Below are 18,306 nucleotides of genomic sequence, written 5' to 3'. Positions count from 1 at the left end.
GTTTTTCCGATACCTTAGAACTCATCTTGCAAACGGCTGCTCAATGCAACGTGTCAAAGCAAAGCAGTTCCCAATCCGGGGGAGAGCGGCTGCTCGGGACGCGCACTGCCTTTTATCGTACGCTGATTTTTTTTCCGTAACAGTGAAAACACCTGAAAGCGAAAACAGGGTACTAATGTAGGTCTTTCGTAATAGTGAGGTTTCGTAAAGCGGGGGACCCTGTAAATGAATATCACTCAACTGAGGCACTACAGTGAAATGATTACACCACCTGCTGGAGAAACTGAGAACTACAGTTGTCACCGAATACTTGAAGTAATAGATTTTAAAAACTAGGATGCTAGTCATTTCAGTGCATTCTTGCGGCATTTATTATTCAGAAAATAAAATATCAGATTCGACTCCCATTCTGTGCTGAGTTAATTGATCTCAATTAGTATAAGTCTGGACACTGCAGCTGTTTCCATGTTCTTCATATAGGCAAGGAAAATATCAACTTGTGTTTTTACAGTTGATTACTACATCATGAGCCACGCTGGAAAGTGTGAGGGTGTGGCTCTTGGCTGAGGGCAATGTCTGGTTTGACTCAATAGCATTGTCTGCTGATTTAATTATGTGGTGAATGGTTCCTTCAAAATCAGAGGTCGGTGTAATCCTTCAAGGGAGAAATTTTGGGGATGGTGGTTTTTCCTGACAGGTTCTAGTTTAATTGTAGAAACAATCTATGGTTAAATATTTTTAAATAAACTTAAAATTTTCTCTTTAGAATTAGATCATTAGAAGTTTTTTATGCATTAGTTTAAGATAGCTTACAGGGAAATGGAATGCAAAAGAGCTATGCACTCTATAATTTACAGCTGAGGGAAAAATTACTGCACCCTGTTTCCACAATCTGATCCAAATGCCCATCTTGGTGATACCCTATGAATCAAAGCAGTTAAATGGGGTGAGGAGTGTACCTTTAAAACAAAACTAATAACTTATTGGTGGTAGGTTAACAATTCTGTTTGATTTACTCTGTGAGCCAGAATGTTGCTTAGCAGAGAGTTTGGGACGTTTCATTTTAGCAAGATATCTTTGAAAGTTACTACTACGTTAAATAAAATTCTATGAATTAAGTTGCCATGCAATAAAACTATTAGATTTTTGGGGTGCTTTTAATTTATATTGATGTCACATACAGTAAGCTTCTGTGACCCAGAATATGATTCCATTCTTTGTTTGCAGTAATAGCATGGTAGCAGATTCTTATCGTTGGGAAAATCGGACTGTTGGCGACAGAACAGTGATACAGGGCTATTATTATCTCAATAACTTCAATAACATCTTGAACAGTTTTGGTGAGTAAGATTTGGGTGTTAATTATCTGTCTAGGGCAATAAACACTAAGAGCTCTGAAAGTAATTATGTAATTTTTTATTTCTTTTCTTCAGTAACTTTATTTGAGTTGACTGTCGTAAACAATTGGTATATAATCATGGTGAGTTTTCATATCATTGGATATTTTCCAATAATAAGTCTATAATTTTAATTTCTAAGGGAGCTAACTACATCCCTCTCTCTATAGGAAGGTGTGGTGTCTCAGACTTCTAATTGGAGTCGTATTTACTTTATGACCTTTTATATTGTAACAATGGTAAGTGGAAGAGCTTTGTTCTTCTGTATTACAACTTATATCATCATAATTTAGAATATTAAAGATTATTTCCAATGAACAATATTAATAAAATTCTCTTATATTCATTAATTGCTTACAATCATAAACCTGATGGAAATTATCTAAAATTTATTCTCATAAAAAGAAATGAACTTACTTTTATTTTAAACTAAGTTTTCCTCTTCATTTCAAGAATCTGGATTACAAATCACTGTGTTGAAATGTTATGTATCACTGATTCATGTTGGTTTTGTTCGCTGTTCCCGGCCAACCCCCTCAATGAAATGGGAACTCTTGTTTGACCCTCTTTCACCTGTGTGGGTTTTTGGTAAGCAGTGGCTTGACGTGTTGCTGCCTATGAGTATATGGAATTCAGAAGGCTGACTTTAGGATTTGGGTGAGGGGTATGAGATTTAGAGGGGATCTTTGAGGGATCTCTTTCACCCAGAGAGCAGTGAGCACCTGGAATAGAATGCCTGGAAGTGTGAAGGGAGCAGAGTTGCTGTATTTAAGTGGCTAAGTGAACACTTGAATTCCCTAGGCATAGAGAGCTATGAGCTAGGGGCTATGAGACAAAATGGGATTAATATGGATGGGACCCTGCTGATTGGCTTGGACACAGTGGCATGAAATGCTCTTTCCATTGACTCAATGACTCTGCATTATGAAACATAGCACTAAAATATGTCCACATAGAAGTTGTCTCAAATATATTTTGGACATGAAGCATCGGAAAGGCGGGGTTCATGCCAGTTTCCCAGCACCCAGGTTCTTGGTGCAGCAGTGGGAAGCACTGTTATCAATAATACATTTCTCTCTATATAAGACTACAATAACTCCTATTGCACTGCTTTCAATAGCAGTGTGATTCCTGTGAATGCATTTTGTGTACTTAAGGAACTACTGGGGTACATACTGTAGCTTTCTAATGTCGAATGGGGGAGAAAAAGAGAAAGAAAAATATCTGGCAATGTGAAAAATGTATCCCGATCCCAAAGAGAGGAACTGCACTTGTCTGTGTAAATAATGATGATTTCTATAATTCCACTTGCACCTTCAGCTTCTAAATGTGATTATCAATGTGCAATTCATATTACGAAGGATTTTTGATGCCTTAAAATATTTATCAAGTAATTTTGTTCAAAAATTAATACATTTAGATTTAATTTCTTATTTAAATATAGACATTTAATATTTCATAATGTCACTATCTTAACATGTTTGCCTTCAACCAAAAATAAAGTATCACATTCTAAAAGAATCACATCAACAAGTGATTTTCTAAATTATAAAATCATTTTCTAAATGATTAAAAATCAGTTTATCTTTCATAACTCTCAGTTGTGATTTTTTAAATTGTTGTTTCTTATTTAGGTTGTGCTTACTATTATTGTTGCCTTTATTTTGGATGCCTTTCTGTTTCGAATGAACTATAGTAGAAAAAATAAAGATGAAGAAGGTATGTATCCATCCATTGTCCATTCCATATTTTCTTTTTGTCATTTAGTATTTGGTTTCCAGATGCTCATTTTTTTTGTATTTTAGTATAGTAATTTAAGAAATGAGTATTGGTTGTTACCTCGGAATCTCATCTAAAAAGTATATTCTTATAGTGATGATGTTACAGTATAAAAAATCAAGAGGTATGATATATTGTATGATCGCAACATCTAATTAAACACAAGGATTCTCAGTAGGTTAGGCAGTGGCAGTGAAGAGTAAAAGAAAATGTTTCAGGTCGATTTCCTGTAATCAGGACTGTGAAAAGCTAAATCTTATTCCATTTCCCACTTACCACAAGGAAAGGGGTAAGGGTGAAGAATCAAAAGGAATGGTCCATGAGACCTGAAAAGATTGAGTGACTTAAAAATGCTTACATCAACTGAAAGAGGGCGGTAAACGTACTGTATGTCCCTAACCAGTGCAAGTAGGAGACAAATGAAATCTTTGGAAATACGAGAAACAAAATTAGAATAAGTAATTATCTGCACATAAAACAGTACAGTAGGAGCCCATCAATCCATGATTTGAGTTAGCTTATAAAAATCTATTCCATGATCAATCTAACTGTTCCCTGCTACACATCCCATAACCCTCCATTTTTCTTACATCCATGTGCTTATGTAAGAATCCTTTTAAATGGCCCAATTCTATCAGCCTCTTCAACCACCCAACGCAGTATGTTCCAGGCACCCTTCACTCTTAGGGTAAAACAAAAAAAAACTATCTCTGGCATCTCCTGATGTAGGGTCTCGGCCCAAAACGTCAACTCTTTATTCCCCTCCATAGATTTTGCCTGACCTGCTGAGTTCCTCCAGCATTTTGTGTATGTTATTCTGACATCTCCCTAAACTTTCCTCCATTCACTTTAAATGGATGTCCTCTGGTATTGGCCATTGGCTTCTTGGGGGAAAAAAGATGCTGACTGTCCCTTCTACCTATACCTCTCATAATCTTATACACCACTTTCAAGTTGGCTCTCATCTTTGCTTTGAATCTGATATTGACTCCCGAAGATAAGGTACTATTCCTTGAGATGATGTTGAACATTGGTGGAACAACATTACCAGCCAGAGGCAGAGACCAAAGGTTGGTCAAGGGGCAAAGTTCAGAACAGATGTGGCGAGAATACTTGGTTAAAGATCTCATTGCAGCCTTGACCTTCATGAACAATGAAAGTTACTCCAGATGAGAAGTGAGTGAATTTCAATGCACTTAATAATAGGAGTATTCAGGGAATGCATTCTTTACTGTCAAAATATTGACTTAATACAAAGGAGAAATGATTAATAAATACTTAGAATACAAGAGCAAGTCAACGTTTGGATACTTTGCATCATTGACACACTTCCTAGATTCCTAAAGCCTTTCCAACTTCAAAAGCATAAATTAGGATATGGCAGAATATAGTTCCCTTTTCTGGGGTACAGTTTTAACAGTAATTGGAACGCCCAGCACCATCAAGGTCTAAACAGCCCAGCTGATTGCCAATGCCACAACACCCTAATCACTGCATCATGGCTGAAGGACAGATAATATGTAAACTGCTTCATTTACTTGGAAATATATATCATTTTTTCTGTTACGAGAGACCTTGACAAGGATGGTTAGGACCCAAATGCTGGGGTACCCGAGGCAAGGATCGAGACACAGTATGACACTGGAAATACAACTGAGCACAAACAAAACACTAGACGATATCTCTGGTTGGGCTTACAATTGAGCATTGAGGCTGCGTTCAGGTGCTTTGTAAATACTGAGTTCTTGGCACCAAACCATGATTGCCAATTAGTGAGACGGTCCTGAACCCTTAAAGAGGCTGTGCCAGCTATCCATATTCCGGAGAGTTAGAGTGTCTAAATCCCGGAAGCTGGCACGGTTGGGTGCGTCTCGTAAAAGGACCCCCTTCTCTATGGCCAATTCCTGATGGCGCTGGTTGCTCGGAGAGACGGTGATGGTAACCATGAATGAAAACCAATCCAGTAATCTTTCTCAGGCACCCAGCACCTTTCGTCAGGTCTGAATCCTTCCCAGTCTACAAGATATTGTCAAACACCACGAACAGTTCATGAGTCCAAAATTCTTCTCACTGTGAAGACCTGTTCCCTATCGATAAGCTTGGCTGTTGGTGGGGCTAAGGGACTGGTTCTGACAGATTTTAATTTAGAGATGAGGAAGGTGGGATTGATCTTTAGGGTCTTGGAGAGCTGCAAGGTGTAAGCCACCTGGTTTTCTTTCTTGAGGACCTTGAAGGATCCGATGAACTTGGGTGCCAACTTTGTAGTTCCACCTGGAGAGGCAAGCCCTGAGTGGACAGCCAGATCTTTTGCCCAGGCTGCAAGGCAGATCCCTGTCTTCTCCTTTGATTAACCTTGGTCTACACCCTCAGGGTAGAGGCCAGCAAAAGCTCCCTTGCCCTTGTCCATTTCTGCTTGCAGCGCTGGACAAGATCTTTAGCTGCAGGAACCCCAACCTCAGGCTGCTGCTCAGGGAAGAGTGGCGGAGAATACCCAAATTGTCACTTGAATGGTGACATCCCTTGCACCAAATGCCGTAAAATGTAGTGGGCAACCTCTGCCCACATCAAATGGTCCTTCTGAGGCCAGGCATCTTAGGGTTCATTCCAAATATTGGTTGACCCACTCAGTCTGGCAGTTGAACTGTATGTAAAACCCAGGGGAGAGACTTGCTGTTGCCCCAATCAGTTTACAGTACGCCCTCCAGAAACGTGATGAGAATTCTGGGCTACTATCTGTAACTATGTCCACTGGAAAACCATGGATTCTGATGACCTGGTGCAGGACTATTTCAGCCGTCTCCACTGCAGATGGTAGCTTGTCCAAGGCAATGAATCTGCAGGCCTTTGAAAGCCGATGGACGATTACCATGATGACGGTCTTCCCCTTGGAAGGCTGAAGACCTGTGACAAGGTCCATGGAGATGTGCGCATGGTCTGTCAGGAAGCCCTTGCGGTTGGATACAGGGCTCCTTGTTCTGGGCACACACCTCGCATGCCTGCACGTATTGTTCAACCTCTTCTGCTATTCCAGGCCACCAGTACCTTCTCTTGATGAACTTGATGGTCCGAGTTTGGTGGGGGGGTGTGGAACCAGGATGGCTTGAGGCTGGGGTCAGGCTAGCTGTCTTATGCCTCTTAATATGGTCCCTCTTACACTCGGCCAGACAATTGTTGAGGCAGATTGATTGATCAATGAGGATCTTTAAGTCCCGTGTTGGCTCTCCCAAAGCGATAGCATCCTTTAGCTTGTCCCAGAGTCCATGCTGTATAGAGTGGCCAAGGCTTCCCTGTTCCAACCACTCTCTTGGGCCAAAGTCCGGAACTCAATAGTGTAGTCGGCCGCTGACCATCCACCCTGTTGAATCTTCTTCAAGCAGTCTGACACTTAGCTGGCTGCGGCGGGATGATGGAACACCTTCTGCAGGGCCAAGCAGCCATGCATTCCTCCGAGTCCGAGCAAACCTCTGACCTTAGCTCCTAACGCGTGGTGGCCCAGGCCATTGCTGCTCCAGTCAGAAGAGAAATTATGAAGGCCAACTTTCCGTGCTCTGAAGGGAACCAGGATGGCTGGAGATCAAATACTAATGAGCATTGGGTGAGGCAGCCACGGCGAGAACCCAGGTCACCATTGAATCTTCCTAGGGTTGGAAGATGTACTGGCTCCCCAGAATGACTGTCTGGCTCTCCTGAGCGACTCTGGCTTCCTCCTTGCGAAAGTTGACAAACAGCAACCTGGAGGTCATGAATCCCTGGAAATCCTCTCACTGTGGCTAGCCACAGCAGACAGAAGACTCTGATACCCCACTGGGTTCATGTGGGCTCAACTGTACTGTGACGAGAGACCTTGACAAGGATGGTTAGGACCCAAATGCTTGAGTATCCAAGGCAAGGATCGAGAGACAGTTTAATAATGGAATGAAAACTGAGCACAAACAAAACACTAGATGATATGTCTAGTTTGGCTTACGATTGAGCACTGAGGCTCTGTTCAGGTGCTCTTTAAGATACTGAATTCTTGACACCAAAACATGATTGCCAATTAGTGGGACGGTCCTGAAGCCTTAAAGGTGCCACACTAGCTAACCATACTCTGGAGAGTTAGAGCATCTAAACCCTGGAAGCTGGTGCAGTGGGGGTGTCTAGTAACAGTTTCTTTATTACTATTTGTGTAAATCCTGGTACTCCCTGCGAAGAGCAATACAGAAATATTTTCACTGTAGAAACTGCAGTATTCAGAGAATTGTCATAACATCACCTCAAAGACAGTTAAGGACGGTCAAGAAAAGCTTGTCTTACCAACAACGTTCATATTTCATGAATTAAATTTGTAAAGGCAGTTTTAAAGGAGTATTTTTACTCACTTGACAGGAAATCAAATAGGCAGATGTGAGTATTCTTGAGAGGACTCTAGATAAGAATGAGAAGAGAACAGAGGTTATGTTGAGATCATTAGGTGAAAGGTGAGGTGAGCTGTAACTGGAGCATAAAACATAGTCGTAACTGGTTGAGATAATCTTCCTTGTCTTTTGTCCTTCCAGATGAAAATGGAATTGTTTTTGAAACTGAGGTGGACAAAGTGGAGATTGATAGACTTCTTGAATTCAACAAACAGAATGGTTCTCCAGCTTCTGAAATTGCAGGGCTTTTTAAATTGTCATCCAGAATGGCAAAGAATGATGTATGTATTCATACCTTCTACATTTACTGGTTATTTTTCATTCAGTTTCAACAACTTGTCTTTAATATTAACTGAAGTTGGCACGGTCCTTTATGAGGCAACAGTTGTCTTGCATATTCAGGGTAGGCAGGGAACACTTGTCTGCTCTGTATTGGTGGAGTTAATTGTGAGGCTGTGGGAGACGGGGGTTAGGGTAATGTCCAGGCAGAGATAGTTTTACAGATAATGTGCGGACAATCTATGTAAGAAAGGCCCTTGAAGAAAGGTCTTTGAAGAACATAGCTTTCCTTTGTACAGCAGGGGACCAGAGCCTTTTGATACATCAAGACAAGGATGCAAATGAAGGATTCTAGGGTCAGTTACTTTCCTAATTGTTAAGTATTATTGGTCTTTAACATGGAGATTCTATTGGCTATTAATATCTGGATTCCTTAGTTTGAATGGTGGTTGATTTTGCAAACAAGGAATTTGAACATACACAAGATTACCAACTGGTCAATATTCAAGTATATCTACTGGTCAGTTTTTGTATAAAAATGCTATTTCTTTATTCAAACTTCAGAACAGCCTGGTGACAGAGGCCATGTTCTGCTTGTGCACAAGTACATAAAGTGTGATTGAGGAACAAGTGTGAGTTTCAGAGTCCAGTAAATCAGTTACAACAAACTAAATGATCACTAAATAAAAGAATGTCATTATTTAATCAAAAGCAGAAATCTCAAATCAATCAACCCTGAAAAGTCAATCAAACATAACGTTTTACATTGATGCAGCCCGAGCTGCTAAATATTTATAAATTCTTTTATTGTTTCATATGAATGTTAAACCATTAAATAGCCTGAAAATGCTGAACCCTTTCAGATTGTGATATTGCTTTTCATATGTATGGTATATAGTGTTATATAAAAGGAAATAATGTGGCATTTGTTGCCACGGGTGGCAGTGGAGGTCAAGTCATTGGGTGTATTTAAGGCAGGGATTGACAGGTATCTGAGTAAAAGGGGCATCAAAGGTTATGGTGAGAAGGCGGGGGAGTGGGACTAAATGGGAGATTGGATCAGCTCATGATAAAATGGCGGAGCAGACTTGATGGGCCAAATGGCCAACTTCTGCTCCTTGGTCTTATGGTCTAATTCACAAATCTGAATACAAGTAAAATTAAAGATTAGTTTACTTACATTCCTATCACAGTTTTTACACATAGATAATATTCTATATTATGTACTCATTACTTTTTTGCATGAGCGTCAATAACAATTTATTTTTAACCGCCCCAATGGTTCAGAAATTTTATTCAGGAAGCACTGAGGAGTATTGTCACAGGATTTTTAATTCCATCTCTTATCTAATTGTAGTTCAGGCATTACAGTTAGCCAAAGCAAAATCAAAATGAAGCTCCTGAACCCAAACATTTTTACTGTAAGTGAACATTTATTTAGCGCAAAATAGGCTACTCCAACCCTTTGAGCAGCGCTGCCCAGCAACCCCTGGTCAATTTACAATGACCAATTAACCTATCAACCAGTATGTCTTTGGACTGTGGAAGGAAACTGGAGCACTCAAGAGTAAACCCACATGGTCACGGGGAGAACATACAAATTCCTTACAGACTGCGGCGGGAATTGAACCTGGGTCGCTGGTACTGGGAAGTGTTGTGCTATCCACACTACCCTGCCACCCCAACTCATGCGGATTCTAGTGGGAGTCGAGATCCATTTTACCTATGATACTCTTTTCTCTTGGAATTGAAGACTTTTACTTACATTCACTCTCCAGACTCACATATGTGCACAATGTTTAACATATAGCATTATGTGGAGGAATAAGGTTTGAACAACCTAATATCATTGCTCATTATGTTTTTATGACTTTAACTTGAATCTACAGTAGAAGAGTTAATGAAACCCAATTTTAGCTGTGCCCAATAGAGGAGGGCAAATTGAAAGCAAAGGAATTCCCACAATTATGAGCACACCATTCAATGTTTTTGAAAGTTGACCCAAGAAAAAAATTACCTTAATACTTTTTGATGGGAGTATTATATGGCATTTAATGCAGCCAAAGGACAAGATAAGAGGAAGATAATTACCATGACCTTTATTGACCAATCTGTTGTAATTATACATTATCCACATAGTTTGGTTTCATAACACCTCAAACTTCCTCCAGGGGATATTTTAAACTGTAATAATATTTCATTTGATTTCTTGTTTTATTACAGCAACTTAAAATGGTTTTCATTGGTAGAAGATTAAGAACTAAAAGTGACCTGAGTATTAAAATGTATGAAGAAGAAATTCAGGTATGAGAATTATAACATGCTATAAGCTATACTGTATTTGCCACATAAACAAATCCGTTAGATCAGTTGAGTTGTTAAAACATATTTAAAATGGGAGTAATTTTGTGGAATACTCTTCATAAAGAATTAATTGTTTCATTCAGGAAGTATGGAGATCGATAGAGGTATGTGATAGCTATTGCCTAATAAATGTCCATGGAACTTCAAAGGGATAAGCATGTTTTATTACTCAATTTAATTTCATCAAGGCCACTGTATTTAAAAGGACACTTTAATTACCAACCTATTCAGTTATGTCGCCATTTTAGTAGCTCATTTCTTATACAATCCAAAACAATAAAATATATCTTTTTCCACAGGAATGGTATGAAGAGCATGTTCGAGTAAACCAAACATGGCATGACCAGCCACTGGAATGTATTTTGAATTCTAGCACTCATCTGCCTTCTGCAGAACTACGACAGCGATCTCAGACTGTAACTTAGAAACATAACCAACTTGTCCACTATGCAATAATTATTCAGTATTATTTTGTATCTAGTGATTTGCACGTATGCACTTGACCTACTGCGTTGGCAGAATCCCGATTTCTGGAAGGGGCTAGACTGCTAGGGGTATGGTAGCCACATTAATCAAAAATTCTGATCTGATCACTTTCCTCAGTGGTAAGTTATATTTGTCAGAAGATATGTACTGTTAAATCTTTAACATTACATTAATATTAAGCTTATAGCAGCTTTATTTCATACTGGATTTTATAATCATACTCTGTGGATAGCTGATAGCAGTATTTTATTATAAAACCCCCACGATCAGTGTTTTTTTAAAAATCACATCAATTCTCAGTATGTCTTTAAAACGTACCGTGCATAAACATTTTTTGCCTGAGAAATCTAATTCTCAGAGGTTCTTCTATTTGTAAGCCATAGTATTAAAAACAGGGAGCAAGGTGAACTTAAATGGAACATTAGTCTAACCTTAATATCGAACTGTAGTGACTTCAGAGGCTGTTGGCACTACGTCTGGGCATATATACTAAGGTTTCAATTTGTAGTTTTTGGAAGTTCTGTGTTAGTGATATTATGTTTTTATTTAATTGTTCTATAAATTTCCATTAAATTCAAGCCTGCTTAATGCTGCACATCATATCAGTTTCCAGTTTGTAGTACTCCTCTGATTGTAACACATTTTTGCAAAATTCTGTTTGTGTAAACATTCCGCTGTTCTGATTCACTTGTCTTAAATTAGTTGATCAGATTTACTACTGAATTACCTGGAGAAATGCTTCTTTAATTGTAGTTTTTATGTTTATAATGTTATTGTGTGTTAGTGAAGCTCTCAAGAGTAACCCAGTTAAGTTATTCATTTGGGTACAAAGTGCCATTTCCAGCCACCAAAAGTGTAATCAATGATAAAGTGATAATGCTGAACTGGTTATTTACTGTTCAAGAGAAAGGCTGCAAGGCCTTTCACAGTAGTAGCGTAAATCTTTTGCAATTTTGTTTAATGAAGTAACAATAGAAAACATGATCAGATATTCTACAGGTCATTGTGAAGGCACGAGGGGGCAGAAGCCAGAAAGGAATTAAAGCATTATAGGAATGAAATGGTCTTCCAGAGATTTGTTTGATTTGGACATTGACATTGGTCAGGGCATGAAGGGATACAGGGAGAAGGTAGGAGATTGGGCTGAGAGGAAAAATGGAACAGCCCTGATGATATCGCGGAGTATGGTCTAATCCTGCTCCCGTGTCTTATGGTCTTGATGAAGGAATTTTCTCTCTCTTGTATTACCCAAAACTAGGGTAAGATTTCATGATAACAGTGTTAACTTTGAAAATGACCAGGCAAAATAACATTTTTTGTCGTCTTTATTTGTGAGCTTAAGATTTAGACATAATGTGATAATAAAAATCTAAACATCATTACCTTTTGACAATAATCTGGTGACAGTTTAGTTATGTAGTGTGCATTGGCCTAATTTTTTTTACTATAAATTGCTAAACTATGACAGCAAATGCCATAGATAATAAATAATCGAATTCAATTCCATGTGCTGGGTAATTATCAAGGAGAATTGTGTTTGTTCACAAAAATGTAATCTCTTATCAATTCAAAATATACAGTATTAAGCCACAAGCTGCAAATTAGATGGCTGCAGCAATCACTGACTTAAATTTATTCACACAGTATTGTCAATATTAACCAAAAAAAAAATCACATTTAATGGAAGGATGAGTACATATTTTCAAATCTGGAATTAGTTCAAATTTATGGTCTACAAACATGTATATTAATCATTTAGATGTTGATTTCTGATGCAAAATAACCTTAAGACCTAAGAGCACAGTTAGTCTATTTGGCCCATGGAGTCCATTCTATCATTCCATCATGGCTGATTTATTATCCTTTTCAACCCCATTTCCTGCCTTATCTCTGCACCTTTGGCACCCTTACTAATCAGGAACCAGTCAAGCTCCATTTTAGATATACCAAATGACTTGGCCTTCACAGCCTCTATAGCAATGAATTCCACAGATTCACCACCTCCTGACTAAAGAAGTTCCTCCTGGTCTCTGTTCTATAGGGATATCCCTCTATGCTGAGGCCATGCCCTCTGGTTCACTACAGGAAACATCCTCTGCACCACGGATTCCCAAACTGGGGTCCATGGCATAAAGAGGGTTGTGAACAACCTGTTCTACATGTCCAGTATCTAGCCTTTTCAATATTCAATAGGTTTTAATGAAATTCCCCCTCAGTCTTCTAGATTCTAGCAAGCATAGGCCCAGAGCAATTAAACACTTGTCATACATAAACCCTTTCATTCCCAGGATCATTCTCATGAACTTCCACCAGTTCCTCTCCAATACCAGCACATCATTTCTTAAACAAGAGGCCCAGATCTGCTCACAGTACACCAAAGGCAGTCTGACCACTGCCTTATAATGTAAATTGTAATTGCAAAGACATACTTTTTAAAAACAAAATGATGTGGGTCCAATTTCTTTACTCAAATTCTCCTGCCATATAGTAACAAAAACTAAAAGGGTGTCTTCCAAGAATAACCTTAGTTTCAGGAAGGATGTCGATTATGTAGTATTCACACCTCTCGTGCATCCAGCTTCTGACTCTACCTCACCCACCCCCAAACAAGATCTTCCTGCCCTTTTGTCTGTTTCCATCTATCACCCATAGAGAGTCTCCCAACTCTATCCCTCTGCCACATGGCTCCATCTGCCCACAATCCCTCACTCCAGTCATCACCTTACCAGCCACTGCCTCACCAGTCCCTCTCCCATTTACACTAGTTATCCTCCCTCAGTCCTGACACAGGGACTCAACTTGAATCACTGACTATTCCTTTGCCTCCACAGATGCTAGCTACCCTGCTGAGTCTCTCCTGCAGTTTGTTGTTTTATTTTTAAGCTTCCAGGTCCCAGCATCGACAGTCTTGTTGATCTGATTAAGAGCTATGGTAAGTCCATGCAAAACCAATTTAGTTGGTCCCACTCCTCTGCCTTATCCCCAATGGCCCTGCAAATGTTCTCCCTTTTGGAGACTTACCAATTCCCTTTTGAATCATTTAATCCTGGTTTTGTATTCCAGATTCCAATCTCTCACCTCGCAATGTAAAATCTTCATGTCGCATTTGAGAGTCACTTGCATTCTATATTGAATGGGAACAGGATTTCTGTCTGCCTAATTTGTCTATACCATTTATAGAAAAATTATTTTATTTTAAATTATTGTAATAGGAACACATTACAGATTAAAACTACCCTTGTAGTTATCCACCATGTGATAAATACTGCTTTAAGCATCGTTGTAAAGTTGCTGTAGTAGTATGTATTTGTTGTTGATATCAATAGACTATTAACCTTAAGTATTAATCCAGTCATTGTCTATGTCAGCAGTCCCAAAGTAACATTGTACATTGTCACTTGAAAGGATCAGTTCAGCTGCAATTCAACTTTAAATATTTAAACAAATTTCAATGGTAAATGAATGCTATTAGTATTTAATTATGTACTTACATACATCAAATTTTAATTTCCATTCTTCTCCTGCAGAGAACCAAAATTCGCAAAAGTTGACCGAAGGTCTAGAGGGCTAGCCCCACACTAAACTAAAAAGCACAATTCTAATAATTGTCTGATTATTCCTTAAAATTACTGAGTTGGGTTTGTACATATTAAGCATTTAAATATGTGCTATAGTTTAGTGATAACAATTTATAAGTTTTTATTTGAGGAGTTTAATGAGAACAAAACACAAGAACAGGGTTAGGCCATTTGGCCCACTGAGTCACTCTGCCATGCGATTATGGCTAATTTATTTTCTCTCTCAAACCCACTCTCCTAACTTCTCCCTGTAACTTTTGACTCCCTTACTATTTGAGAATCCATCAACTTCCACTTTAAAAATACCCAATGAGACGTGCTCAACAGCTGTCTATGGCAATGAATTCAACACCCTCTGGCTAAAGAATTCCTCCTCATCTCGGTTCAAAAGGGATGTTCTTCTATCTGAGGCTGTGACCTCTGATCCTAAACTCTCCCACTATTAGAAACTTATTTGTGTCCATTCTAGTCCCTTTAATATTCAATAGGTTTCAATGAGATCCCCTGTCATCCTTTTAAACTGAGTACAGACCCAGAGTCCTCAAACACTTCTCATATAGTACACCAAGTTGGCAGCATTTGACAGACCAACCATTGCAATATTGAACTATTCACATTAATTAAAATTGAGAGAATGAGCTAATCTTTTAGATTAGGCCATCAATCTTTCTTTAACAAGAAATACTTGGACTTAATCTAACCTGGCTGACCAAACTAATTCCTGCATTTGTTTTCAGATTTCCAATGTTCACCAAATTGTGTTTTTGTAATAAAACAAAGAAACAAGTGCACTAATTTTATGCAGAAGGTAATTAGAGTTTATTTTTGTAAATTGGAGCTCCTCTTCTCAGGTTTTCAAAGTGAATTACAAGCTTGATCATGCATGTCTATATAGAATAGTTAGATTGTCCCATGAATAATTATATTACATCAATATATAACATTTGTGGAGTGATCAAGGAGTTGTTACCTGTTGTAGTTTCAAAAGGAGAAAACAGAAGATTATTTGAATTGTCTTTGGCTACTGTGTTTTAAGTAATTTCTCTTCCGTGCCCTCTGCTTACATTTTAATTTCAGCTTAATTCTCATTGTAGGCATAATTTTCCATTTAACGATGGAAATCTCTGACAGTAGCAGTAACAAAATATTCTCGTAGACTGCCAAAAATGCAGCAAAACAGAAAAAAAATACTCGAGCATTATTTGACTCAAGATTCCAGGGACCAAGCTTACTATTTTCTCAAATTTACATCAAAAACAGGCAACAGCAATAAATCTGGACAATAACATTTTCACCAATGTGACAGTTCAAACCAATTCAATTTTTAACTTAAACACTGTGTCTGAACCTGGAGTAGCACTGCACATACAGAAAGAAATACCTGGCCAGGCAGATGCTGACAAAAAAGATTAATTCAAGTAGATGTGCAAAATATTAACGATAATCTTACAGACATCAACAGTTTTGGTTTATTTTCAAGGTTATCCAGAATATTAAAATAGTATCACACATCAAAGTTGTAAATTGGAGCTCCTCTTCTCAGGTTTTCAAAGTGAATTACAAGCTTGATCATGCAAGTCTATATAGAATAGTTAGATTATCCCATGAGACCCTTCGAAGGGTCTCGGCCTGAAACGTCGACTGTACCTCTTCCTAGAGATGCTGCCTGGCCTGCTGCGTTCACCAGCAACTTTGATGTGTGTTGCTTGAATTTCCAGCATCTGCAGAACTCCTGTTGTTTGCATTATTAAAATAGTATGCTGCCTATTTTCCTTTATCTGCACACATTCAAATTTGGTATGTGTATTAAAGCTGTATTTTACTGCAATTAAGTTGAATTTGTAATTTAGATTTCAGAGTACTGTAATTCAAAATAAAAATACTCTACAAAGTGTGCTTAAGTCAGTTTCCTCATTTCCAAATGTTAAAAAATCCATCTGACTTAACAAGCCTGTAAAGCTCCGCTGAATTTCATGATTACAAACAATAATTTAAACATTCTACCATTAGCATCTATGGCTTAACCAGACTGTCCCTTTGCAATCCAGTTTCCTACTGGAATTCATCCCTCCACCTGCAGAGGTTCCTGAAATCTGTCTCACAGCAATAAACTTGGTCAATCTCCACTCATATCTCATTGAAGTTTGTTAATACTCTTATCAGGGATATAGCAATACAGATCTGAGAATGGATAGCCACTTGATTTTCAGTATGCATCTGCTTATATTAAAAAAAAACACACAAGACAGTGCAGCATATTGATACTGCACGTTTGCAAGGTAACTCAACTTATTGTGTGATTTTATTACCAATGTTACAATGTAATTAAAGGGGGACTTGAGAGGGGAAAACATGTTCTCTCCATCTACCCTCCTGGGAGAATAATCTCAAATCTTAAAATGCTCATTAGCAGGCCAGCAATCAAAGCTCAAGGGTTCATATAGGCTGGTTCTAGTTAATGATGGACTCTTGTATTCAAATGGGGAAATTTTATTTTTCACACTGTTGGAGGGGGAAAGCCACTAGGTGCTGAAATCAGCATTAGTAGAGTGAAGAAAGGAGGGACAGAAGCACTCCAGAAAGAGAATAAGCCAGAAAAAAAAATCTGGGTAGAGTGCTATGTTCCAGTGCTTTTAACCATTCTAATTGGGATTCCAAGTACTATTATTAGCAAGGAGTGCTGGAAAGGAGGTGGGATATTATGAAAACTATTAGACAGCAACTGCTAACTAAGCTTTTGTTGGAGACTTGCGCATAGTGGTATATACCAATTACCTAGACCAAACAATGCATCCCAGAGAGGTTTTTAATGCTTTATCCAGTAAAGCATTAGCCAAATTATGGAAAGCAAGAATCAACCGTAACTGAAACTTCACAATATCTTGCACAAATGTTAAGCCACTTAGATTTAAATATTCAAGCAACCCAAAATTCACCGACCATACACAAAAAAAATGCCATTGACCAGAAATATTTACTGCTTTTCTCTGCAGATAATGACCATCTCCAATATCTTAAACGACACTTCAAGACTTCCAACAACAGCCATTACATTTTAAAAAGACAACTATCCCATTGGTGTAATTAAGGTGGTGGTGGGATGGAAGAAGAGGGAAAGAAATTTGTTCACACCACCATTATGTTGTGATCTTACATCTAATTCTCAAAAGTGTGGAAATCCAAGCTCCATCCAAAGTGCTTTGTTTAAAAATAAATGAATTCACCTCATCTTGCAGAAATAGAAAATAAAGATGCATCAAACACCAACTGATAGTTATGTGGAAACACTTAAATAACAACATTTATTTCACAAGCAAAAAACTGTACAACAGCAATTTATCATGAAATTTAGTACTGAATTCAAGCATGGTGCACAGGCTGCACAAACTCTATACTATTAACAGGAACCCGTGCAGTAAAAGTCACTGGCATTAAAAAAGGGTTGGGAACCCCTGCTCTACAGAAAAATCTTACTTGAAAATTCATTTCCCTTGGAAATGTCAAGCTTTTTTTTTTAATTTATCTACAACAGTGCAAAAAAAAAGTGCCTAATTAATCAGAGTTCTTTAACTAATGAAGTGCAAGATCAGGAGATCTGCCCCAACCCTCACCTAATCCAAGTGAGTGACTGAATTCCAGCTTCAGTAATAAAAGCCTGTGGTGAAAGCAGATGCTCTGTAAGGGGGTGGGGAAAAAAGTTTAAGCCTTGCAAAAGTAGCAAGGGTCCTTGCATTCCACTAGTGCTCAGTGATTTATGGTCCATAATCAAGTGAAGCAGCCTTATTTCATAGAATACTTGAATTTACTTCTCTTAAATTTCATGGACATAGAAAAATCAAAACAAACTGCAATTCTGTTGAACAAGAGATGTGAAGTCAAAGTAATGTGCAAATTCTATTCAGTACCTTTCCCATCCACGTTTCATTTATAGTTTAGTTATCTGACAATACTATAATTTAAACAAATCTGTGTACAATATGTGCTGGAACAATTAATTTACAATAACTCATTCAAGGGAAGGCTTAT

General features: G+C 38.2%; 1 protein-coding gene across 1 annotated transcript in view; it reads left to right on the top strand.

Moving 5' to 3' along the window:
- tpcn1 (two pore segment channel 1) overlaps positions 1–10,648 on the top strand; it is an 86,589-nt gene extending 75,941 nt beyond the window's left edge. Inside the window, exons 21-27 of the mRNA XM_063034342.1 lie at positions 1,228–1,340; positions 1,434–1,480; positions 1,568–1,636; positions 3,032–3,116; positions 7,715–7,854; positions 10,076–10,156; positions 10,516–10,648. Of these exons, the coding sequence (XP_062890412.1) occupies positions 1,228–1,340; positions 1,434–1,480; positions 1,568–1,636; positions 3,032–3,116; positions 7,715–7,854; positions 10,076–10,156; positions 10,516–10,641 (661 nt within the window). The 3' untranslated portion in view covers positions 10,642–10,648. The remainder of the gene's footprint in view (positions 1–1,227; positions 1,341–1,433; positions 1,481–1,567; positions 1,637–3,031; positions 3,117–7,714; positions 7,855–10,075; positions 10,157–10,515) is intronic.
- The last annotated feature ends 7,658 nt before the right edge of the window (positions 10,649–18,306 follow it).

Source organism: Mobula hypostoma, chromosome 27 (assembly GCF_963921235.1).
Source record: "Mobula hypostoma chromosome 27, sMobHyp1.1, whole genome shotgun sequence".
Lineage (NCBI taxonomy): Eukaryota > Metazoa > Chordata > Chondrichthyes > Myliobatiformes > Myliobatidae > Mobula > Mobula hypostoma.
The sequence above is the reverse complement of the archived record's forward strand: the minus strand, read 5'-3'. Positions and strand labels throughout refer to the sequence as shown.